The sequence below is a fragment of the Geotrypetes seraphini genome, chromosome 4 (assembly GCF_902459505.1).
Source record: "Geotrypetes seraphini chromosome 4, aGeoSer1.1, whole genome shotgun sequence".
In the NCBI taxonomy this organism is placed as follows: Eukaryota; Metazoa; Chordata; class Amphibia; order Gymnophiona; family Dermophiidae; genus Geotrypetes; species Geotrypetes seraphini.
This window is the reverse complement of record NC_047087.1, coordinates 315810853-315833420: the sequence shown is the minus strand read 5'-3', so window position 1 is coordinate 315833420 and position 22568 is coordinate 315810853. Positions and strand designations below refer to the sequence as shown.

The window sequence follows — 22568 nt, the reverse complement described above, 5'->3', positions numbered from 1 at the left end:
TGGAGTCTCTATCTTTAATTCCTGGAGGAAATCTGTGACTACCTCCAAAAGCACTGAGAGCTTAAACAGTTTGCAGTCAGGTGCTCTCCGAGATCAAGGGCCTCTACCAGGTCTGGATCTGGCTCCCCTAGACATGAAGCAGCATCTCCTGTACTGAGGATCCACACTGAGAAAGGCATTGATGTAGAGCTCTCATTGAATCCATCCTCCTCAGACTGGATCTCCCCGTCTTGCTCATGGCACTGTTGTTGAGTAATTGTGCTTTTAGGGGGAAACCCCTGACATCAGTATGGCCACAATCCCCAAGGGTTCCATGCAGCCCTTATTAATGATGTAAGCTTCAAACATCATAAATTCAAGGGGAATCACCTGTCCAGGATGTCCATACAGCCCCTGCAGATGCTCTCAAGCAACTTTTCTGGGGTTTGCAACAGCGGTATGGCTGCGCTTTGCCAGGGATGCACTTTCGCTGCTCCCTGGCCCAAACCTGGAATTTTTGCCTGGTCCTCGCACCATCTGGGCACTAACACCTTCTGAGGAACAAGAGAAAGCTAAGCCAGCGGATATCGCTCCCCCTCACATGCAGTATGGCATGTGGGGACATGGACTATCCTCGGTTTTAAGGCAGATAGAGGCTTTTGTTTTCAAAGTGGGAAATCCAAGATGGCCACCGCAGCAGCAATTTTAGTGCCAAAAGCAGGGAACTACACAGGAGACAAAAAATTAGCAATCTTGGAATTTTAGAGATAGGAGACCCAGGCTCTAACCCCAGAACCCCCAAAAAATCCACTTTTAAAGACACTCCTCCCCCCTCCTGATTTTGTTTTCAAGATTGTCAGCATGTTACTCACTGTGCTATTCTGTGTGCTGGGGTCTGCTTGTGGTGAAGTTACAGACAGTTTACAGGAGAACATCTGCCTCAAACAAGCCTGGAATCTACATTGCTTGAATCTTCAGGCTGCCTCTCAGGCCCAATGAACTAAAACTCCCGCCAGAACCTCCCATGCGCAGTTGAGGGGAGGAAAGCAGTTGATCCTGGAAAAACCACCACAGAGTCACTCAGTCTGCACTCAAGCCAACTGCGAACAGAACCTGGGGTGAGCCTTGCTCCCAAGGGACTGATCCCTGAGATCCCAGACTGTTAGTTAAAATTGTCCAAGTGGGTGCACTGCAAGGAAGTCTGCCCCTTGGAGGCATACTCCAATGTTAGAGTCTGCGCTCTCCCGCACCCAGATATGTCCCATGATTGGAATGTTCTGCAGCACTGAAAAGCCTCGCAAACGGTAAACAAAAAAGCCCCAAATTTAATGGAAAAATAAACATCAGCAGAAATGACAGGCTCCTACCATCTCGCTTGTAGAGAAACAACTAAGGAATTGAAGGACAGTCTCAAACTGATATCCAGAAAGATGGTGAGGGGGATCAAATGGTAACAATCCGTAAAATACAAGATAATCCCACCTAACATATAAAGTGTGATAAGAGAATGCAAACGAGGCTCTCTTCAAGAATTCTTGTGGGAATAGATTTGACTACCCACAGGTTCAGGAATTATGTGTCTGTTGCACTAGAAATATAGAAATGTTCTCTTTGACTTCCCTTCCCCCACATTATTTATTTATTATTTTTCTATACCGTTCTTCCAAGGGAGCATTTTTCCTTGGCAGGCTCACAATCTATCTAATGTACATGAGGCAATGGGGGGATTAGGTGACTTGCCCAGGGTCACAAGGAGCAGTGTGGGTTTGAACACACAATCTCAGGGTGCTGAGGTTGTAGCTTTAACCACTGCACCACACTCTCCTGGGCCTTCTCTGCTCCCCTGTTGCCGCCCCAAATATTTCTGTCTAGAGATGCCACTGCAGCCATGGACAGATTTCTCTGCATTTTACTTCTGATTTGCCTCTTGCGATCTGGGCTTCAGTCTACAGTCCTGACTTGGCTTGTAAAAACCTCCATCCCCTAATACTCCAATCAGGCATCTTGTGCTCTCACCTTTTCATTGTTTTGAACTGTACATAGGATTTCCACTTGGATTGTTGATTGCCCTGTCCCATCCAGCACTTTTTTCACAGTCATCCTGGAAATTACTGGCGTCTTAGAGATCTCAGAAAACCAATTGGCCTTCAACAAACAAAACACAGTTTAAATTTAGTTTATTCATTATATCATTTTTCAAATGAGAGCATGCATTGCTGTATATTACAGGTTTGTTTGAAGGTTTTTTTCAACTCCAACACTCAATAAATTTATGGTTGCTAAGACTCGACATAATCTCTCTTTTGACATCAAAATATTTAAATACATTTTTTTCCCTTATGGCATGGTCTAACTTCAAACTGGTTTACTTCATATCACTCTTATAACCCTGCTACACCCATCAGAGGTTCCTGTTCTTCTATCTGATTATGAAAGGAATTTCACCATGTTATTCGTCTATAACACGTATCAAACACAAGGCCCACGGGCCGAATCTGACCCGCTTGGCTGTTTTCTGCAGCCCGCAGTAACATAGTAACATAGTAGATGATGGCAGATAAAGACCCGAATGGTCCATCCAGTCTGCCCAACCTGATTCAATTTAAATTTTTTAATTTTTTCTTCTTAGCTATTTCTGGGCAAGAATCCAAAGCTTTACCCTGTACTGTGCTTGGGTTCCAACTGCCGAAATCTCTGTTAAGACTTACTCCAGCCCATCTACACCCTTCCAGCCATTGAAGCCCTCCCCAGCCCATCCTCCACCAAACGGCCATATACAGACACAGACCGTGCAAGTCTGCCCAGTACTGGCCTTAGTTCAATATTTAATCTTATTTTCTGATTCTAGATCCTTTGTGTTCATCCCACGCTTCTTTGAACTCAGTCACAGTTTTACTCTCCACCACCTCTCTCGGGAGCGCATTCCAGGCATCCACCACCCTCTCCGTAAAGTAGAATTTCCTAACATTGCCTTTGAATCTACCACCCCTCAACTTCAAATTATGTCCTCTGGTTTTACCATTTTCCTTTCTCTGAAAAAGATTTTGTTCTACGTTAATACCCTTCAAGTATTTGAACGTCTGAATCATATCTCCCCTGTCTCTCCTTTCCTCTAGGGTATACATATTCAGGGCTTCCAGTCTCTCCTCATACGTCTTCTGGCGCAAGCCTCATATCATTTTCGTCGCCCTCCTCTGGACCGCCCAAGTCTTCTTACGTCTTTCGCCAGATATGGTCTCCAAAACTGAACACAATACTCCAAGTGGGGCCTCACCAATGACCTGTACAGGGGCATCAACACCTTCTTCCTTCTACTGACTACGCCTCTCTTTATACAGCCCAGCATCCTTCTGGCAGCAGCCACTGCCTTGTCACACTGTTTTTTCGCCTTTAGATCTTCGGACACTATAACCCCAAGGTCCCTCTCCCCGTCCGTGCATATCAGCTTCTCTCCTCCCAGCATATACGGTTCCTTCCTATTATTAATCCCCAAATGCATTACTCTGCATTTCTTTGCATTGAATTTTAGTTGACAGGCATTAGACCATTCCTCTAACTTTTGCAGATCCTTTTTCATATTTTCCACTCCCTCTTCGGTGTCTACTCTGTTACAAATCTTGGTATCATCTGCAAAAAGGCACACTTTTCCTTCTATCCCTTCAACAATGTCACTCACAAACATATTGAACAGGATTGGCCCCAGCACTGATCCCTGAGGGACTCCACTACTCACCTTTCCTTCCTTTGAGCGACTTCCATTAACCACCACTCTCTGGCGTCTGTCCGACAGTTTCTGACCCAGTTCACCACTTTGGGTCCTAACTTCAGCCCTTCAAGTTTGTTCAACAGCCTCCTATGAGGAACTGTATCAAAGGCTTTACTGAAATCCAAGTAAATTACATCTAGCATATGTCCTCAATCCAGCTCTCTGGTCACCCAATCAAAAAATTCAATCAGGTTCGTTTGGCACGATTTACCTTTTGTAAAGCCATGTTGCCTCGGATCCTGTAACCCATTAGATTCAAGGAAGTACACTATCCTTTCTTTCAGCAAAACTTCCATTATTTTTCCAACAACCGAAGTGAGGCTCACTGGCCTGTAGTTTCCTGCTTCATCCCTGTGACCACTTTTATGAATAGGGACCACATCCGCTCTCCTCCAATCCCCAGGAATCACTCCCGTCTCCAGAGATTTGTTGAACAAGTCTTTAATAGGACTCGCCAGAACCTCTCTGAGCTCCCTTAGTATCCTGGGATGGATCCCGTGTGTGGTCCCATCGATTTGTCCACCTTCAGTTTTTCAAGTTGCTCATAAACATCCTCCTCCGAGAATGGCGCAGAATCTACTCCATTTTCTCGTGTAACTTTGCTAGACAATCTCGGTCTTTCTCCAGGATTTTGTTCTGTGAACACAGAACAGAAGTATTTGTTTAGCATATTCGCTTTCACCTCATCACTTTCCACATATTGGTTCCCAGCATCTTTTAGCCTAGCAATTCCATTTTTCATCTTCCTCCTTTCACTAATATATCTGAAAAAAATTTTGTCTCCCTTTTTTGCATTTTTAGCCATTTGTTCTTCCGCCTGTGCTTTCGCCAGACGTATCTCTCTCTTGGCTTCTTTCAGTTTCACCCTGTAGTCCTTTCTGCTCTCCTCTTCTTGGTTTTTTTATATTTCACGAACACCAACTCTTCCCCTTTATTTTCTCAGCCACTAGGTTGGAGAACCATATCGGCTTCCTTTTTCTCTTGTTTTTATTGATTTTCTTCACATAAAGGTCCGTAGCCATTTGTATCGCTCCTTTCAGCTTAGACTACTGTCTTTCCACTTCTCTTATGTCCTCCCATCCTAACAGCTCTTTCTTCAGGTACTGTCCCATTGCATTAAAGTCCGTACGTTTGAAATCTAGGACTTTAAGTATCGTGCGGCCGCTCTCCACTTTAGCCGTTATATCAAACCAAACCGTTTGATGATCGCTCACTTCCCAGGTGAGCACCCACTCGAACATTAGAGATACTCTCTCCATTTGTGAGGACCAGATCCAATATCGCTTTTTCCCTTGTGGGTTCCGTCACCATTTGTCTGAGCAGAACCTCTTGAAAGGCAATCTCCCTACTTCTTTCCGATTCTGCAGACGGAACATTCCAGTTCGCATCCGGCAGGTTGAAATCTCCCAACAGCAGAACCTCCTCTCTCCTTCCAAACGTTTGGATATCCACAATCAGATCCTTATCAATTTGCTGCGATTGACTGTGCACCTGACACTACACTCTCCAGGAACTTCCTTAAGTCCTGACTCCCTCACCTACCACCTCCCAGCAGATGAAATTTAAAAACTCCGGGCAGCCAACGCGAAGCCAGCCTCCCGATGACATCCTGCCCCAGAAGTGTTCTTTCTGAAGCATCCTGCCTACGCGGGAAGAAGTGCTGCAGAAAGAAAACTTCTGAGGCAAGCAGACAGCAGAAGGCTAGCTTCGTGTTAGCTAGCGAAGATTTTAAATTTCAGCGGTAGGGAGGTGGTAAGTGGGGGAAACGGACCTCAAGGAAGTTCCTGGAAAGCATAGTGACAGGCACACAGTCACCAAGAGCCACATAAAATGGCCAGGCGGGTTGGATTCGGCCCGCAGGCCTTGTGTTTGACACCTGTGTTCTAGATAGTAGGGAATTACAAAAGCAGTCCCCCAAAAAACTAGGGTGGGCTTGCTGCGCTGCCCCTTAACTCACAGAGACCCAGTGTTGTAATATTACAACATCACATTTAAGGCTACAAAATAAACCCTCCCCCATTTTTTTTCTTTTTAAAACTTCATGTACATTACTAATAGAACCTATTGTTCAGTTCTGCAACACCATTGGATGGTTGAATGTGTAAATAGGTCTGTTTATCTGGCCATGAAGTCATACAACCCTGTTGCCTGCTTTGGAGTATATCATCTTGTTGTTTTGGACGGGATACATCAGGACTAAAGTAAGTAAAAAGCTTGAAATATTTTTTTATGTGATCATTAATATGTGTAGATCATGCAGATTTTATGACATCATTGAATATACTGATTTTAAGAGATTTAGAGCTGGTTATTTCTATGTTGTAATTTTACAACAGTGGGTCAAAGTGATAGCAAGGTTTTGTCTGCACTCCCCTGAGACCCAGTGTTGTAATATTACAACATCACATTTAAGGCTACAAAATAAACCCTCCCCCATTTTTTTTCTTTTTAAAACTTCATGTACATTACTAATAGAACCTATTGTTCAGTTCTGCAACACCATTGGATGGTTGAATGTGTAAATAGGTCTGTTTATCTGGCCATGAAGTCATACAACCCTGTTGCCTGCTTTGGAGTAATGATGTCCATTCCCTCTGCACACCACTGGAGTACTTTCAGAAGTTTGTGACAGAAGATATGATCAACGCTCTGGCAGATAACACAAATCAGTACAGTTTTCAGAAGAAAGGATCATCTATAAACACAAACACAAAGGAAATAGAGCAGATGATTGGCATGTATCTGAAGATGGGTCTTGTCCAAATGCCTGGAGTCCGTATGTACTGGGAAGCAGACACAAGATACAGTCCTGTCGCTGATGTAATGTCACGAAACAGATTCCAGTCTCTGTTGACATCATTACATTTTGTGAACAATCTAACCGTGTCTGAGATGGAACAAAAAAGTGACAAACTCTGGAAACTCAGACCATGGCTTGATGCTTTCAGAGAGAAATGCCTAAAAGTGGTCCCTGAAGAACATAACTCTGTTGATGAAATGATGATCCCTTTCAGGGGGAAATTCAGCAGCATCAAACAGTACATGCGTGGCAAGCCAAACCCATGGGGGTTCAAGCTGTGGGCAAGGACTGGAATCTCTGGTATACTTTGTGATTTTGATGTGTACCAAGGCAGTGTGAATGGAATACGGGCAAGATCTGAACTTGGACTATCAGGGGATGTTGTGATGAAACTTGCTTCCACACTTCCACATAGTCACAACTACAAGATCTATGCAGACAACTTTTTCACCAGCATCCCATTGATAGTTAGGCTGCTGGATTGTGGAATTCATTACACAGGAACAGCCAGACAAGTGCGCCTTCCAAACTGTAATCTTGAGGATGAGAAAAGCTTGAAGAAAAAGGGAAGAGGAAGCTTTGATGTCAGAGTGGAGTCAAATCACAACATTTGTGCTGTGAAATGGTTTGACAACAGACAGGTTACACTTGTGTCTTCCTTTGCTGGCCCACAACCAGTGGAGAAGATTCAACGCTGGGACAAAACTGCCAAAAGATTTGTTGAAGTTGAGAGGCCTTATATCGTGGCTGCCTATAACAAATTCATGGGCGGAGTGGATTTGTTAGACTCATTTGCAGCAAAATACAAGTTTCCACTGAAGTCCTACCGCTGGTACCTTTACATCTTCTGGCACACCATTAACCTAGCTGTGATCAATGCTTGGCTCCTGTACAAAAGGGACTGCAAAGCTTTGGATATCCCAAAGAAACAGATGCTAAACAGGAGAATGTTTCAGGCCCAGTTGGCATCTTCTCTTATCCTGATCGGAACGGCTGGGTCAGTGTCAAAGCGAGGGCGACCATCTGCAAGCCCAGTTTCATCAAGAGGGGGCACCTTGACTTCCCAAAAGAGGCAGTTTACAGATGATGGAGGTTCTTCAGCTGCCATGACAGCCAAAAAGTCAAATGCACACCCTCCAAAGGAAGTTTGCAAGGACATGATTGGACATTTTCCCATCAAAGCCGATAGAGGACGGTGCCAACACTGTGCAAAAGGCTATACCAACACACTTTGCAGGAAGTGCAATGTTCGCCTGTGCTTTTCAGAGCAAAATAACTGTTTTTGGAACTACCATAACTGAATAAATGAACAAATAAAACATGCACATATAGGGCTCGATTCACAAAACCGTGCTATGAAGATAGCACAAGTGCTATTTCATAGCGTGGCCGTTTTTACCCGTATTTGCGCTAACATGAAATTTTTTGTGCAAAAACACGAAATTTCTTGATTACCGCTGATAGAAGTCAATGGGCGCTTCACAGGGAAAAATTTGCGTTTTTATATGATACTCATTTTTTGTATTAAATTGATAATAAAAATTACTTTTTTCTTTATTATACTATTGTTGTTGTGTATATACATAAACTTAGGTGGGTCTTTATAAGCTGTAAAGTACAAATAAACTTTTAATTATTCCTTACATGTGTTCAGAGAGAGAGTGACACTATTGAAATTCTGCTACCTTACAGGCCCAGCGTTGCAATTTTACAACATCCTCCCCAAAAGTTACTAAAATGTCAAAATAAAAAAAAAAAACACTGATTTAGGGATCACAAGCCTCCTATAACAACATGTGAACGTTCGAAAACATTTTTTTACGTTTTTTTCTATATTTGGGTCTCTGGGGGTTAAGACTGAGGACCCAAAGGCAAAGTCCTGTCTTGCCACCACATCCACTCTGTAGAACTTGGCAAACATGTGAAGAGAAGACCATGTTGCTACTCTGCAAATCTCCTCAAGAGATAGATCTAGCTTCGGCCCATGAAGAAGCCACACTCCAGGTAAAATGCGCCTTGATGGAAACAGGAGACTGCTTCTGTGAAAGAATATAGGCTGAAAAAATGGCCCTATGGATCCATCTGGAAATCATAGCTTTGGAAGCGGGAGCGCCCCGCTTAACTAAATGAGACAGCACAAACAAATGGTCAGAGAGATGAAATGTGTGGGTAACCTCCTGAGAATGCAGAACTCTGCACACAACCCATTTCTTCAACAGGCGGACCTGTGTCTTGGAACCTGTAGGTTGAAAGGCAGGCAAAACACACTTCTTGATTGACATGGAAAACCAAAACTACCATCGGTAGGAAGGAAAACCCCTGCCTCCGAAATACGGAAGAAAGGGTCCCTGCAACACAAAGCACCGAAGTAATGGCAACCAGAAAAATGGTCTTGAGCATCAAGTCCAAGAGGAAAACATCTCGAAGAGCCTTGAGAAGGTTAGACCACACCAAATTAAGGTCCCAGGAAAGGAAAGGATGCTTAACAGGCAGTCAGACACAAATAACCCCCTTCATAAATCCAGCAACATCAGAATGAGGCACCAAGAAAGACCAATGCTCGCAGATCTAAAACAGGAAAGCCTGGCCACTTGGACCCTAAGAGAAGCCACAGTGAGGCCTTTATCAGACCCAGCCTTAAGAAAGGCGCAAATTAGTGAGATCGGAGCTGAATAAGGGTCCAACTGGTCCTGGGCACACCAATGCTGGAAGGCCTTCCACGCCTTAGCATAAGCAGACACTGTTGAAGACTTCTTAGACTTCAGAAGAGTATCAACAAACATAGTAACATAATAAATGACGGCAGATAAAGACCTGAACGGTCCATCCAGTCTGCCCATTAGTAATACCCATTAAAAATACAGTGGTACCTTGAATTACGAGCATAATCCGTTCCAGGAGCATGCTCTTAATCCAAAATGCTTGTTTATCAAAGCGAGTTTCCCCATAGAAAATAATGGAAACTCGTTTTGATACGTTCCGACCCCCCCCCCCCCGATAACCGGCATCGCTCCCCCCCGCTCGCAAAGGCCCCTTCGCTCCAACCAGCACCCCCCCCGCCCGAACAACTTAAACTTACACCCCCCCCCATCTAGCGCAGGCACAGATCGTGTGCCTAGAAGATCTTCCAGCTTCTGCCTGCCTGCCTTGAGCATGCATCGGCGAGAGGGAGAATTAGAAGTCCTTGAGCATGTGCAGATGCATGCTCAAGGCAGGCAGGCAGAAGCCGGAAGATCTTCTAGGCACACGATTTGTGCCTGCGCTAGACAGGGGGGGTAAGTTTAAGTTGTTCGGGGGGGTGCTGGTTGGAGCAAGGGGGCCTTTGCGAGCTGGGGGGAGCGATGCCGGTTATCGGGGGGGGGGGGGTGCTCGCAAATCGAGTCAATACTCGGTTTGCGAGTCAAAAGTTTGCTGAGTGTTTTGCTCATCTTGCAAAACACTCGCAAACCGGGTTACTCGCAAACCGAGGTTTGACTGTACATGATTAAATTAACTTGTCTCTTCTTTGATATTTCTGGGTCATAGACTGTAAAGTCCACCTGGTATTGTCTAAAGGTTCCAAATGCTGAAGTTGCCGTCCAAGCTCACTCCAGCCTATCCAACCATCCTGTTTGCAGGATATCTACCATAAAGTCTAGGTAGTAACATCCTCTTGTTTCAAGTTAGTAAAGTTCCCATTGATGTCCTCCCCAGCCCATCCTACACCAAATCACCACATATATGATACAGACCATGCAAGTCTGTCCAGGGCAGAATATCCTTTATGTTCCAAGACTGCACGTTCAATAGCCATGCCGTTAAGAGCAAAGTGATCCAGATCTTGAATGTAGACCGGACCCTACGTGAGAAGGTCCAGAAAGGCACTCAACTGAAGGCTGCAACCTCTGCGCAGACACCTCAGATTTGTGTACCAGGATCTGCAGGGCCAATCTGGAGCCCATAGAATGACAAGCAAACCTCCGAATGACCCGGCCAATCATACAGAATCTTCTGAGGCCACGGCTGCACCATAGAGTCCCGTGCTGCTGGGCTCAGAGCTTCGACTGAAGAAGCGATCTGCTTTCTTGTTTCTTGCCATGGCCATGAGATTGAAGCGAGGCCATCGCCAGTGCCCCACTATTGCTTGGAATGCCTCTGGGGACAGGACCAACGCACCTGAATCCTGAGTCTGTCTGCTAAGGCAGTTTTTCACAACTTCTTCAAGCCAAGTACCACCTAGAAACATAGAAACATAGAAAAAGACGGCAGAAAAGGGCTATAGCCCACCAAGTCTGCCCACTCCAAATACCCGCCCTCTGATTTCACTCCCCTAGGGATCCCCTGTGAATATCCCACCTTCTCTTAAAGTCCGACACGCTGTTGGCCTCAATCACCTGCAGTGGGAGTTTGTTCCAATGATCCACCACTCTTTCAGTGAAGAAGTATTTTCTGGAGTCGCTATGGAACTTCCCTCCCCTGATTTTTAGCGGATGCCCCCTGGTGTTCGAGGGTCCCATGAGGTAGAAGATATCTTCTTCCGACTCGATACGGCCCGTGATGTACTTAAACGTTTCAATCATATCACCCCTCTCTCTTCGTTCCTCAAGTGAGTACAGCCTCAGTTTATTCAGTCTTTCTTCATACGTGAGATCTTTGAGCCCCCAGACCATCTTTGTGGCCATTCGCTGAACTGACTCGATTCTCTGCACATCCTTCCGGTAGTGAGGTCTCCAGAATTGAACGCAGTACTCCAAGTGAGGCCTCACCATGGTCCTGTACAGCGGCATCATAACTTCAGGTCTCCTGCTGACAAAACCTCTACGAATACAACCCATCATTTGCCTTGCCTTGGAGGTAGCTTTCTCCACTTGATTTGCAACCTTCATGTTATCACTAATGATCACCCCTAGATCTCGTTCCGTCGTGGTCCTGGCCAAGGTCTCACCATTTAGTATGTAAGTTCTGTGCGGGTTTTTCTTTCCCAGGTGCATTACCTTACACTTTTTAGCATTGAAGCCTAGCTGCCATGTTGCTGACCACCGTTCCAGCAGCAGTAGATCCTGTGTCATATTATCAGGCATGGTGTTTTTACCTACTATGTTGCAAAGTTTGGCGTCGTCGGCGAACAGTGATACCCTTCCTCTAAGTCCTTGGGTCATATCTCTTATGAATAGGTTGAATAGAATCGGGCCCAAGACCGACCCCTGCGGCACTCCACTGATCACGCCTGACATTTTGGACGGGGTACCGTTTACCACCACCCTCTGAAGTCTACCACTCAGCCAATCCTCAATCCATGTAGTTAGAGTGTCCCCTAATCCTATCGACTTCAGCTTGTTCAATAACCTTCTGTGTGGGACGCTATCAAAAGCTTTACTGAAGTCTAGATATACCACATCCAATGACTCTCCGGCATCCAATTGTCTAGTAACCCAGTCGAAAAAGCTGATTAGGTTAGATTGGCAGGATCTGCCCTGGGTGAATCCGTGCTGGTGGGGATCACGTAGGTTTTCCTCGTCTAGGATTGTATCAATATTTTGTTTAATCAGTGTTTCCATGAGCTTGCACACTATAGATGTGAGACTCACCGGTCTGTAGTTTGCCGTCTCTGTTCTGCAGCCCTTCTTGTGGAGTGGGATAACGTTGGCGGTTTTCCAGTCCAAGGGGACTCTTCCTGTGCGTAGGGAAAGATTGAAAAGAACAGATAGTGGTTCTGCCAGGACTTCTCTCAATTCCCTGAGCACTCTGGGATGTAGGTTGTCCGGTCCCATGGCTTTGTTCACCTTGAGTCTTGATAGTTCGTAGTAGACGCTACTGGGCGTAAACTCGAAGTCCAGAAACGGGTCATTCTGGCTGTCTCCCATCTGAAGCTGTGGACCAGCTCCCGGCGCTTCACAGGTGAAGACTGAGCAGAAGTATTCGTTTAGTAATTCTGCCTTGGCAGAATCTGATTCTACAAGGTTACCGTCCGATTTCTTCAGGCGTTCTATCCCATCTTTGTTTCTTTTCCTGTGACTAATATAGCTGAAGAAGGATTTATCCCCTTTCTTAATGTTCCGTGCTAGATCTTCTTCCATTTTGAGTTTGGCCTCCCTGACTGCTATTTTGACAGCTTTTGACCTGTCCAGATAGTCTTTTTCCGCCTCTTGTTTTCCTAAATGTTTGTAGGTGATAAATGCTTCTTTTTTCTTTTTAACGAGGTCCGAAATTTCTGCGCTGAACCATTGGGGTCTTTTGTTCCTCCTGCGCTTACTTACTGTTCTTATGTAGCGGTTTGTTGCTTCGTGTAGGGTGGACTTCAGAGTCAACCACATATCCTCTACATTGTTAGGTTGTGCTTGTTTTTGCATCTCCTGATCGACAAAAATTCCCATGCGGTCGAAGTCTGTGCCTCTAAAGTTGAGAACCCTCGTTGCTGTGTTTGACCTTGAGAAACCTTTCTTAAGGTTAAGCCATACCATATTATGGTCGCTGGAGGCCAGTGTGTCTCCAACTGAGACATCTGAGACGCTATCTCCGTTGGTGAGTACCAGGTCCAGTATCGTTTGGTCCCTGGTGGGCTCCAACACCATTTGCTTGAGTCGTGCACCCTTTATGGAGTTCAGAATTCTTTTACTGCCACTCGTAGTCGCGGAGAGTGTGTTCCAATCTGCATCGGGCATGTTGAAGTCCCCTAACAACACTGTGTCTCCCCGTAGAGTGATGTTCTCTATGTCCTCTATCAGTTCTAAGTCTTTGTCTTCTTGTTGTTTCGGAGGTCTGTATATCACACCAAGATATAGGCATTTTTCATTTCCTCTGGCCAGATTCACCCAGAGGGATTCCTAAGCCTAAGAAATACAAGTTTCAAGTTTATTTAAAATTTCTTATACCGCCTAATCAGACTTCTAGGCAGTGCACAAAGTCATAAAAACATACATTGGCTAAAATACAGATTTAAAAGGACAAGGCATCTCTAAGGATGACGACAACATTCAGAGACATTTAAACCATGACAAACGGGAACAGAAGGTAAAAAGGCAAGAAAGCACAGTTACTTACCGTAACAGGTGTTATCCAGGGACAGCAGGCAGATATTCTCTACATGTGGGTGACGTCATCCACGAAGCCCCGTCGCGGACAGCTTTTCAAGCAAACTTGATTGAAGATCTCAAAGTTTGCTAGTGCTGCCCATGCATACGTACCTTCCTGCTCCACTAGAGGGCGCATGACGGGTGAGACTTCTTAAGGGTAGACTCCACAACCAGGGACTGGTGAAAGAGCTGCGCCTTCTCAAACCCCTTGCACGGCACCGTCCGGTACCAAGACTCCATTTTGGAGGGAATAGCTGGGATAGCGTAAGGCGTCTCCAGGTTACGAAAGTAAGTCTGCTGCAACACCGGATTCAGAGGCAGCCGCAGGGATTCCCGAGGAGGGTATGGAAGCTCCATCTGCTCCAAGAACTCCTTGGTATACCTGGAATCAGACTGAAGGTCCAGGTGCAAGGCCTTCCCCATATCCTGCACAAAGCGAGTGAAGGAAGAGGGCCTGCTCTCCGAGTGCTCCCCAGGCGGAGTGGTGGAACAAGACCGCAGGGCAGCCGAAAAGGAGGGGTAAGCCTCCCGAGAATACTGCGAGGGTACATCCATATCCACCAGCATGGACGCCGAGGAAGCCCCAATGAAGGAACGAGGAGGCGTCGACGAGAGCTTGAGCCTCGAAGTCCCCGGAGGGGAGGACCGCGAGCATGGACCATCGAGGTCCAAGGACGGTGCCCCGGAGAACCCTGGCCTGAAGACAACGAATACGAAACGAGGCCGAGTCCCCCGAGGCAGGCTCCTCCCTAATCGGGGAATCCAACTGGACCGGCGACCTCAGAGACTCGGGTTGGACAGAGTGAGGTCCGAGGTCTTAATGGAGCCGGTAGTGCGAGGACCCGGAGATCTACCCCTCCTCGGGGGTAGTCCCGCGAACACTTCGCCAGACGCCTCGACCGGTACCTCAACCAAGGCCGGCTCGAGGGAGAAACATGCCTCGATGGAAGAGGTGAGGAATCCAACGAAGACAGACGTCGAGAACGACGCGCCTTGCCTCGAGAAACCTCGACGCTACGTTCAGGCTGGTCCACAGCGCGCGAGGTCGAGGCCGGAGCAAGCTGAGCCAACGCCGAGGAGAGCTCCGAGGAGATGATAGCCTTCAGTACCGCCTCAAACATCGGCACCGTGACCATATTCCACCGGGGACGACCTCGAGGATGAGTATTCCCGTGTGGTGGAAGCATGCTTGGAGGGCTTGGAGGGTGGTCTCGTCGAGGCCGGCGGGATTACACTCACCGCCTGGATGGCCAGAGACTCCGAGGAAGGCTTCTTCGATAGCTGAGCTGAACCTGAAGGAGGAAGAGGGGACTTACCCAGGACCGAGTTCTTCGAGGTCGAGGCCCCCGAGGCCTTTGAGGTCGAGGGAGACTTTTCCAGGGCCAAGGTCTTTGAGGCCGACATCGAGACCGAGGCTGAAGCCGAGGTCGAGGTTGAGGCCGAGACCGGGGTCGAAGCAGGAGTGGCTTCCATGGCGAAAAGCTCCATAATCCTGGCCCTACGTCGCCGAAGAGCCCGAGGTTGAAGCGTGGCACAGCGAGGACAGGAATCCATCAGGTGATCAGCACCCAGGCACAAAATACACCAGCGGTGCGGGTCAGTGATGGAGATAACCCGACCGCACTGGGAGCACTTCTTAAACCCGGTGAGAGGCCGGGACATAAGGTAAGATGGCCGCAGCCACTCGAGGCCAAGCAGCCACAGCGAACCGGGAGCCCCTGGTCGCCGAACCGAAATACAAAAACACGAAAAACAAAGAAATCAAGTAATGAGCAACACGCACAGCGACTTCCGATGAAAACAAAGAAGCCGCGGTTCTAGAAAGGCACTTAGAGAATGCAGAGAAGAGAGACAGGGCTTTCTGGCTCCGCGGAAAACTAAGAACTGAAGAGCACGAGGAGGGGATGTGCCCTCTAGTGCAGCAGGAAGGCACGCATGCGTGGGCAGCACTAGCAAACTTTGAGATCTTCAATCAAGTTTGCTTGAAAAGCTGTCCGCGACGGGGCTCCATGGATGACGTCACCCACATGTAGAGAATATCTGCCTGCTTGTCCTGGGATAACTACAATATTCAACATAAACGATAACATTTAGGGGAAAAATAATAGGGGGAGCTTCTGAAGGTATAATCATTCTAGGTCACCCTTATAAGGGCAGTTAGGTCTCACGGTGACAGGTCAAAAACGCGCAAGACAATTGCGCGCAGACAAAATAGCGCAGACAAATAAGCGCAAAGACAATTGCGCGCAAGACAATTCAGCGCACCGACATTTCAGCGCAAGACAACTGAGCGCAGCGACAACTGAGCGCAAGACAACTCAGCGCAAGACAACTCAGCGCAAGACAACTCAGCGCGCCACTAGAGGCCGCTTGACCATCGGAGGACACGCGCACGTACAGCACGTGAACACGTCATCACGTCAACGTGTGTTATGTATGATTCCCTTGACTCTTTGCGTTTTCAACATAAATCACGTGAATGCATTTTCGTTACCATGGTTACGTTATCTCATGATATATATTCTCCGAACAGCATTTAAATACAAGTCACGTGAATGCATTTTCGTTACCATGGTTACGTTATCTCATGATATATATTCTCCGAACAGCATTTAAATACAAGTCACGTGAATGCATTTTCGTTACTATGGTTACGTTTCTACATTATATATGTCCTCCTTCCTTTCCCGCCTTCCTTTCGCTGCCTGACCGTGTCCGTTATAGGTAAAGATCTGGTTTTGCTGGTACTTGATCTATAACGAATATTTGTCTTGCGCGGATTTTTCTCGCCTCTGGTGAGAGCGAACGTCCACATTTCTTCATTTACAGGTATGTTTATATTTCCACTTCACGCGCAAGAAAAGGGAGGGTATGATCATAAAACTCAGCGCAATTGATTATCAAGTTTATATAGGGTATGTTGATATTTACATTTTCAGTTCTTGTCTTGCGCGCAATTGTCAATGAACCAGTTTATATGGTTCATAGACAATTGCGCGCAAGACAATTTCGCGCAAGACAATCGCGATCATAAAACTCAGCGCAATTGATTATCAAGTTTATATAGGGTATGTTGATATTTACATTTTCAGTTCTTGTCTTGCGCGCAATTGTCTATGAACCAGTTTATATAGGGTATGTTGATATTTACGCGCAATTGTCTATGAACCAGTTTATATAGGGTATGTTGATATTTACATTTTCAGTTCTCAAGCGCGCGTGTTTGTAAATGTCGCTGCTTTTGCAAGGGATACCATTATACTTAAACCTTAACTTTTTCCTAAAATACTTTTTCCCTAAAACGCCCCACAACGGTTCATAGACAATTGCGCGCAAGACGCAGCGCGATGTCCCCCCCACCCCCATGGGAGCCGTTTAAAATAGTGCTTTCTTCGGCGCGCCGTCAACTTTGCGCTCAGTCGTTCGTGCTGGGGTTGATAGACAATTGCGCGCGCTCAGTCGTTCGTGCTGGGTTGTGTACGAACCGTGCGATTTGGTCCCGTATCTAAACGCACAGGTCCTTAAAAATCTGCGTTCTGCGCCACTTTTCGGGTCCCTGCCACATTTAGTCTCTGGCTCTGACAGAGCTGTATGATAATTTAACTCTGAAGGATCCTAATGCTTTCCCTTCCCCATGCTAGGATCCGTCAGAGTTAAATTCCCATACGGTGCCAGGTCAAAAGCGCGCCGGCGCGCCGGGTCAAAGGCGTGCCCACCCAATTGAGCGCAGCGCGCGACGCCGCGCCTTTCTAAATTACTGTTTTTAGGGCTCCGACGGGGGTTCATAGACGATTGCGCGCAAGCCGCGCCGCTCTAAATGACCGTTTTTAGGGCTCCGACAGGGGGCGTGGGTTCATAGACGATTGCGCGCAAGCCGCGCCGCTCTAAATGACCGTTTTTAGGGCTCCGACGGGGGGCGTGGGGGGGAACCCCCCACTTTACTATAATGTGGAGGGTTACGACCCCCAAACCCCCGATAACGCCCCTTCTTCCCCCCCTGCCTCACTCCCTCCCCCTCCTGCTCTTCGCCCTCCCGGAAAAAATACAAAAAAAGTATAAAAACAACTCCCTCCCCTACTTCCCCCCCCCCTGCCTCACTCCCTCCCCCTCCTGCCCTTCGCCCTCCCAGAAAAAATACAAAAAAAGTATAAAAACAACTCCCTCTCCTTCTTCCCCCCCCCTGCCTCACTCCCTCCCCCTCCTGCCCTTCGCCCTCCCAGAAAAAATACAAAAAAAGTATAAAAACAACTCCCTCCCCTTCTTCCCCCCCCCTGCCTCACTCCCTCCCCCTCCTGCCCTTCGCCCTCCCAGAAAAAATACAAAAAAAGTATAAAAACAACTCCCTCCCCTTCTTCCCCCCCCCCCCGCCTCACTCCCTCCCCCTCCTGCTCTTCGCCCTCCCGGAAAAAATACAAAAAAAGTATAAAAACAACTCCCTCCCCTTCTTCCCCCCCCTGCCCTTCGCCCTCCCAGAAAAAATACAAAAAAAGTATAAAAACAACTCCCTCCCCTTCTTCCCCCCCTTTTCATCCACCCCCTCCACACTCCCACCCCTTCACATCCATTCACACCATACCCACCCCACTCCACCTACAGTCTCCAGCATCATGACTCGCCTGCCTCCTACCGTCTCGTGGGATCTTCAGTTCTCCTGTGAGTGGCTCTCTCTCCCTCCCTCCCTCTCTCCCTCCCTCCCTCCCTCTCTCTCTCTCTCTCCCTCCCTCTCTCTCTCTCTCTCTCTCTCTCCCTCTCTCTCCCTTACCACAGTGTTTTCTTTTTGCCCTCCAGCCTCCTGTGTCGCAGCAGCGGTGACTACAACTTCACAATTCATGTCTCCAGCATCATGACTCGCCTGCCTCCTACCGTCTCGTGGGATCTTCAGTCCTCCTGTGAGTGGCTCTCTCTCCCTCCCTCCCTCTCTCCCTCACCCTCCCTCCCTCTCTCTCTCCCTCCCTCTCTCTCTCTCTCTCTCTCCCTTACCACAGTGTTTTCTTTGCCCTCCAGCCTCCTGTGTCGCAGCAGCGGTGACTACAACTTCACAATTCATGTCTCCAGCATCATGACTCGCCTGCCTCCTACCGTCTCGTGGGATCTTCAGTCCTCCTGTGAGTGGCTCTCTCTCCCTCCCTCCCTACCTCTCTCCCTCACCCTCCCTCCCTCCCTCTCTCTCTCTCTCCCTCCCTCTCTCTCTCTCTCCCTCTCTCTCCCTTACCACAGTGTTTTCTTTGCCCTCCAGCCTCCTGTGTCGCAGCAGCGGTGACTACAACTTCACAATTCATGTCTACAGCATCATGACTCGCCTGCCTCCTACCGTCTCAGCTCCCACATCTGGACTTGGCTTGCCAGCTCTCCTTCGATGATCAGAAAAATGTGACATCATATCTATGATACTTTTAAAAATACATTTTAATATACAACTTATTGAAAATAAAGGACAACTGCGTACTGGATAAATGCAAAACCTTATCAAACATAAGTGTTAATTTACATGGCTGTGTCAACTAGGTAGAATTTGTAATGCTACAAGATTGACACCTTATCTTGTTTAGAGATGTTCTTAATAGAGTATAACACTTATCATTCTTAATCCTTTAAGTATAAATTAGATGAAATGCATTGAGGTGATATGTTAACATCTTTCCTTTCGTGCACACAAAATGTGATAGATGTATAAGGTGTACACCTGACATAATTTTAGTCACCCATCTCCCTGTATGCCTCTTGTAAGGAGATGCACATTTAGTTTGCTTTAAATCCTGAACTACTTACCATCAATAAAACAGGGGCACTGGTCTCCTGACGTAATAGCATGTATTTAATACGTACTTCCTGAGTGCAGTGTCAAAGCACTAGCATTGAACAGGTGCGCCAGTTTGGCCCAGGCCCAGTCCATTTCACCTATATTTCTAACTTTCCTCTTGATGGGGAATAGCAGTTTAGCATTGAGCGACATGTACTCAGTTAATCAGAGTACTTCACGCTTGGAGAACTTGTGTTTTGGCACACAAAATCCATAATAGGAAGCCATCTTCTCTGTGAATCTATGACATTTTTGCAAAGTTATTCTAAGTACCTCACCACAATTGTGGCTCACACTGCACACAGACACACACACACTGACTGAATGAGAGCCAAAGAGTCAGTTTTCTCCACACTATGTCCATTTTTCAAATGTTCCTGTGCTTGATGGGGAAACAATACTTTAGCATTGCACAAAACATACTCTATATGGACTAAATTTATGTATGTTTCTCTATATATGATCTTTTAAAGTTCATAGCCTTTTACATCCTCCAGTTCAAACACTGAATCTCAAGCATACAGAATACTTCTCTTTCTGTGAATTTATGCTCTCGCCCTCATCATCATCCTATTTTTAGACCAATTTCAAAATCTTTTCAATTTCAAAATTCTTATAATGATCTTTATCATTCAATGTTATTATTTGCTGTTCACATCATGTTTACTTGTGTTCAATAATACTTACTTTGCATTTAACTTTGCCCTAGGAGATCTATGTTATCCATTCTATATGTTCACTGTATTATGCTTTCTTCAATAATACAGTTACTCAGAAATAAAAACATTATAACACAACTATTGATTCCAGAATTTATTTTACACTCACAAACTCCAATGACATTATGAACTTATAATGACTAACGTTGTCATTTAACAAATTGTTTATTATTGTCTTTTAACATATTAAAACACTTCATAAAATCAATAACTAGAAAGCTGCAAACAAATTGTGGACAGTTTTGTTTGGGTTTTATTCGGTGGGGGGGGGGCAGTGAATCTTGTCTTTAATCTTTGAAATCTGTTGGGCCTGAAGACAACTCAGCGTGAAGACGACAGAGCATGAAGACACTTGTAAGTTTGAACATGAATAACGATTTAAACAAACAAAGAAAATGACATAATGATCGTCATAAACACTTAAAACATATATTGTGTCATGTAAAGATTATTAAGCTAATTCAGCTTTACAAAATTTTAACAATTCATACAACAAACATATCATGCAAGACAAACAGAAATAATGAAACTTAGCATTTGACAGATGGATCAGATGAATAGACACTGCAGGCATCAGACTATGGACATTTCATTATAACCCCAATGCAAACACCCACTATGCCCATTTACCTTCCACTATTACAGGTCTCACAGTCCACAATTAATGTGTCTGGTAACGGGACAAAAACACCTGGGTCAAAAACTTAGAACTATCCCAAAATCTGCAGCCTGGAACTGGGTAACCTGGCCACCCTGTTACTTTGATTTATTAAACTATTTTTTCCAATATGAGACACAGGAACTAAATTCACCATCCTGTCCCTATGAGTTATGTAGCTGTCCTTGTCCCTCTCCCATTCCTATCATCTCTGCTTTAACAGTGTCAGGTCAAGACCACACCAAGACAAAGGCCGCACGCAGACAACTGAGCGCAGGGCAGAGGCATGTGCCTAACAAAATTAATAATGCATTTTTAAAGTCTCCAAAATAATGAGGGAAGTTGCCTTGCCTCGCGCTGAGTTGCTTGCGCTCAGTTGTCTCGCGCTCAGTTGTCTTGCGCTCAGTTGTCTTGCGCTCAGTTGTTGTTTTGAGCTCAGTTGCTCGCGCTCAGTTGTCTTGCGCTCAGTTGTCTTGGAACCCCTCGCGCTCTCAGTTGTCTTGCGCTCAGTTGTCTTGCGCTCAGTTGTTGTTTTGAGCTCAGTTGCTCACGCTCAGTTGTCTCGTGCTCAGTTGTCTTGCGCTCAGTTGTCTTGCGCTCAGTTGTCTTGCGCTTAGTTGTCTTGCGCTCAGTTGCTCGCGCTCATTTGTCTTGCGCTCAGTTGTCTTGCGCTCAGTTGTCTTGCGCTCAGTTGTCTCGCTCGTGCACATTTGTGAAAATAATTTGCGCTCAATTGTCTTGCGCTCATTTGTCTTCACGCTCAGTTGTCTTGCGCTCAGTTGTCTCGCGCTCGATTGTCTGCGCGATTTTGTCCGCGCGCGATTGTCTTGCGCGAAATTGTCTTGCGCGCAATTGTCTATGAACCAGGTCTCACAAGCGTCAAGAAATAGAAAAGTCTTAAGCTGTGTCTTAAATTGGTTAAGGATAGATTTGTCTCATAAATAAGCTGGGACCTATTCCATAGAGAGGGAGTATTCATGGAAAAAATGGAAGACCTCATTGTGTTAATGTATTTTTAATGACGAAATAGAAAGGAGATTCTGAGCAGATGATCGAAGAGTCTTACCACCGCCCAAGTTCCACCCCAGACCCCACCCCCATAATAATAGTACTAATTGTAACACAATTTCTTCCACCCATTTTTCATATACACACAATATAATTTTATTACCATAATACATAACAATAACCACAAAATTTTAAAAAAACACAAAGCACACTGTATGCACAGAAAATGTTATTATCATTTATATTCAGAGGGTTTTTCAAAGAGGTCAAGGCAGATGACTTTAAAATATACAATCGGTAACAACTAGAGGTACGTCTTGTCAGACAAATCTGATCAATTTCTTTGACTGGGTGACCAGAGAATTGGATAGAGGATGTGCGCTAGATGTGGTATACTTAGATTTTAGCAAAGCCTTTGACAGTGTCACACACAAATGGCTGATAAATAAACTGAGTGCCCTTGGGATGGGTCCCAAAATGACGGGCTGGGACAGCAACTGGTTGAGTGGACCTGTTCTTAACATTTTTATAAATGATATTGCTGAAGGGTTGACGGGTAAGATTTGCCTCTTTGCGGATGATATCAAAATCTGCAATAGAGTAGACACACCGGATGATGTGAATAACATGAAGAAAGACCTGGTGAAACTTGAAGAATGGTCTGAAATTTGGCAGCTAAAATTTAATGTTAAGAAATGCAAGATCATACATTTGGGGAAATACCGTTTACCATTACCCTTTGAAGTCTGCCGCTAAGCCAGTCTTTTACCCATGCTGTCAGTGTTT

The 22568-nt window shown here is 45.9% G+C and overlaps 1 protein-coding gene across 5 annotated transcripts in view; it reads right to left on the bottom strand.

Annotated features, from left to right (window-relative positions):
* The window catches only part of ENO4 (enolase 4), a 249582-nt gene that overhangs the window by 188150 nt on the left and 38864 nt on the right, over window positions 1-22568 (bottom strand). For all 5 annotated transcript variants that reach the window (XM_033943107.1, XM_033943106.1, XM_033943104.1 and 2 more), the window contains exon 2: window positions 1996-2124. In XM_033943107.1, the coding sequence (XP_033798998.1) occupies window positions 1996-2079 (84 nt within the window). In that variant the 5' untranslated portion in view covers window positions 2080-2124. The remainder of the gene's footprint in view (window positions 1-1995; window positions 2125-22568) is intronic.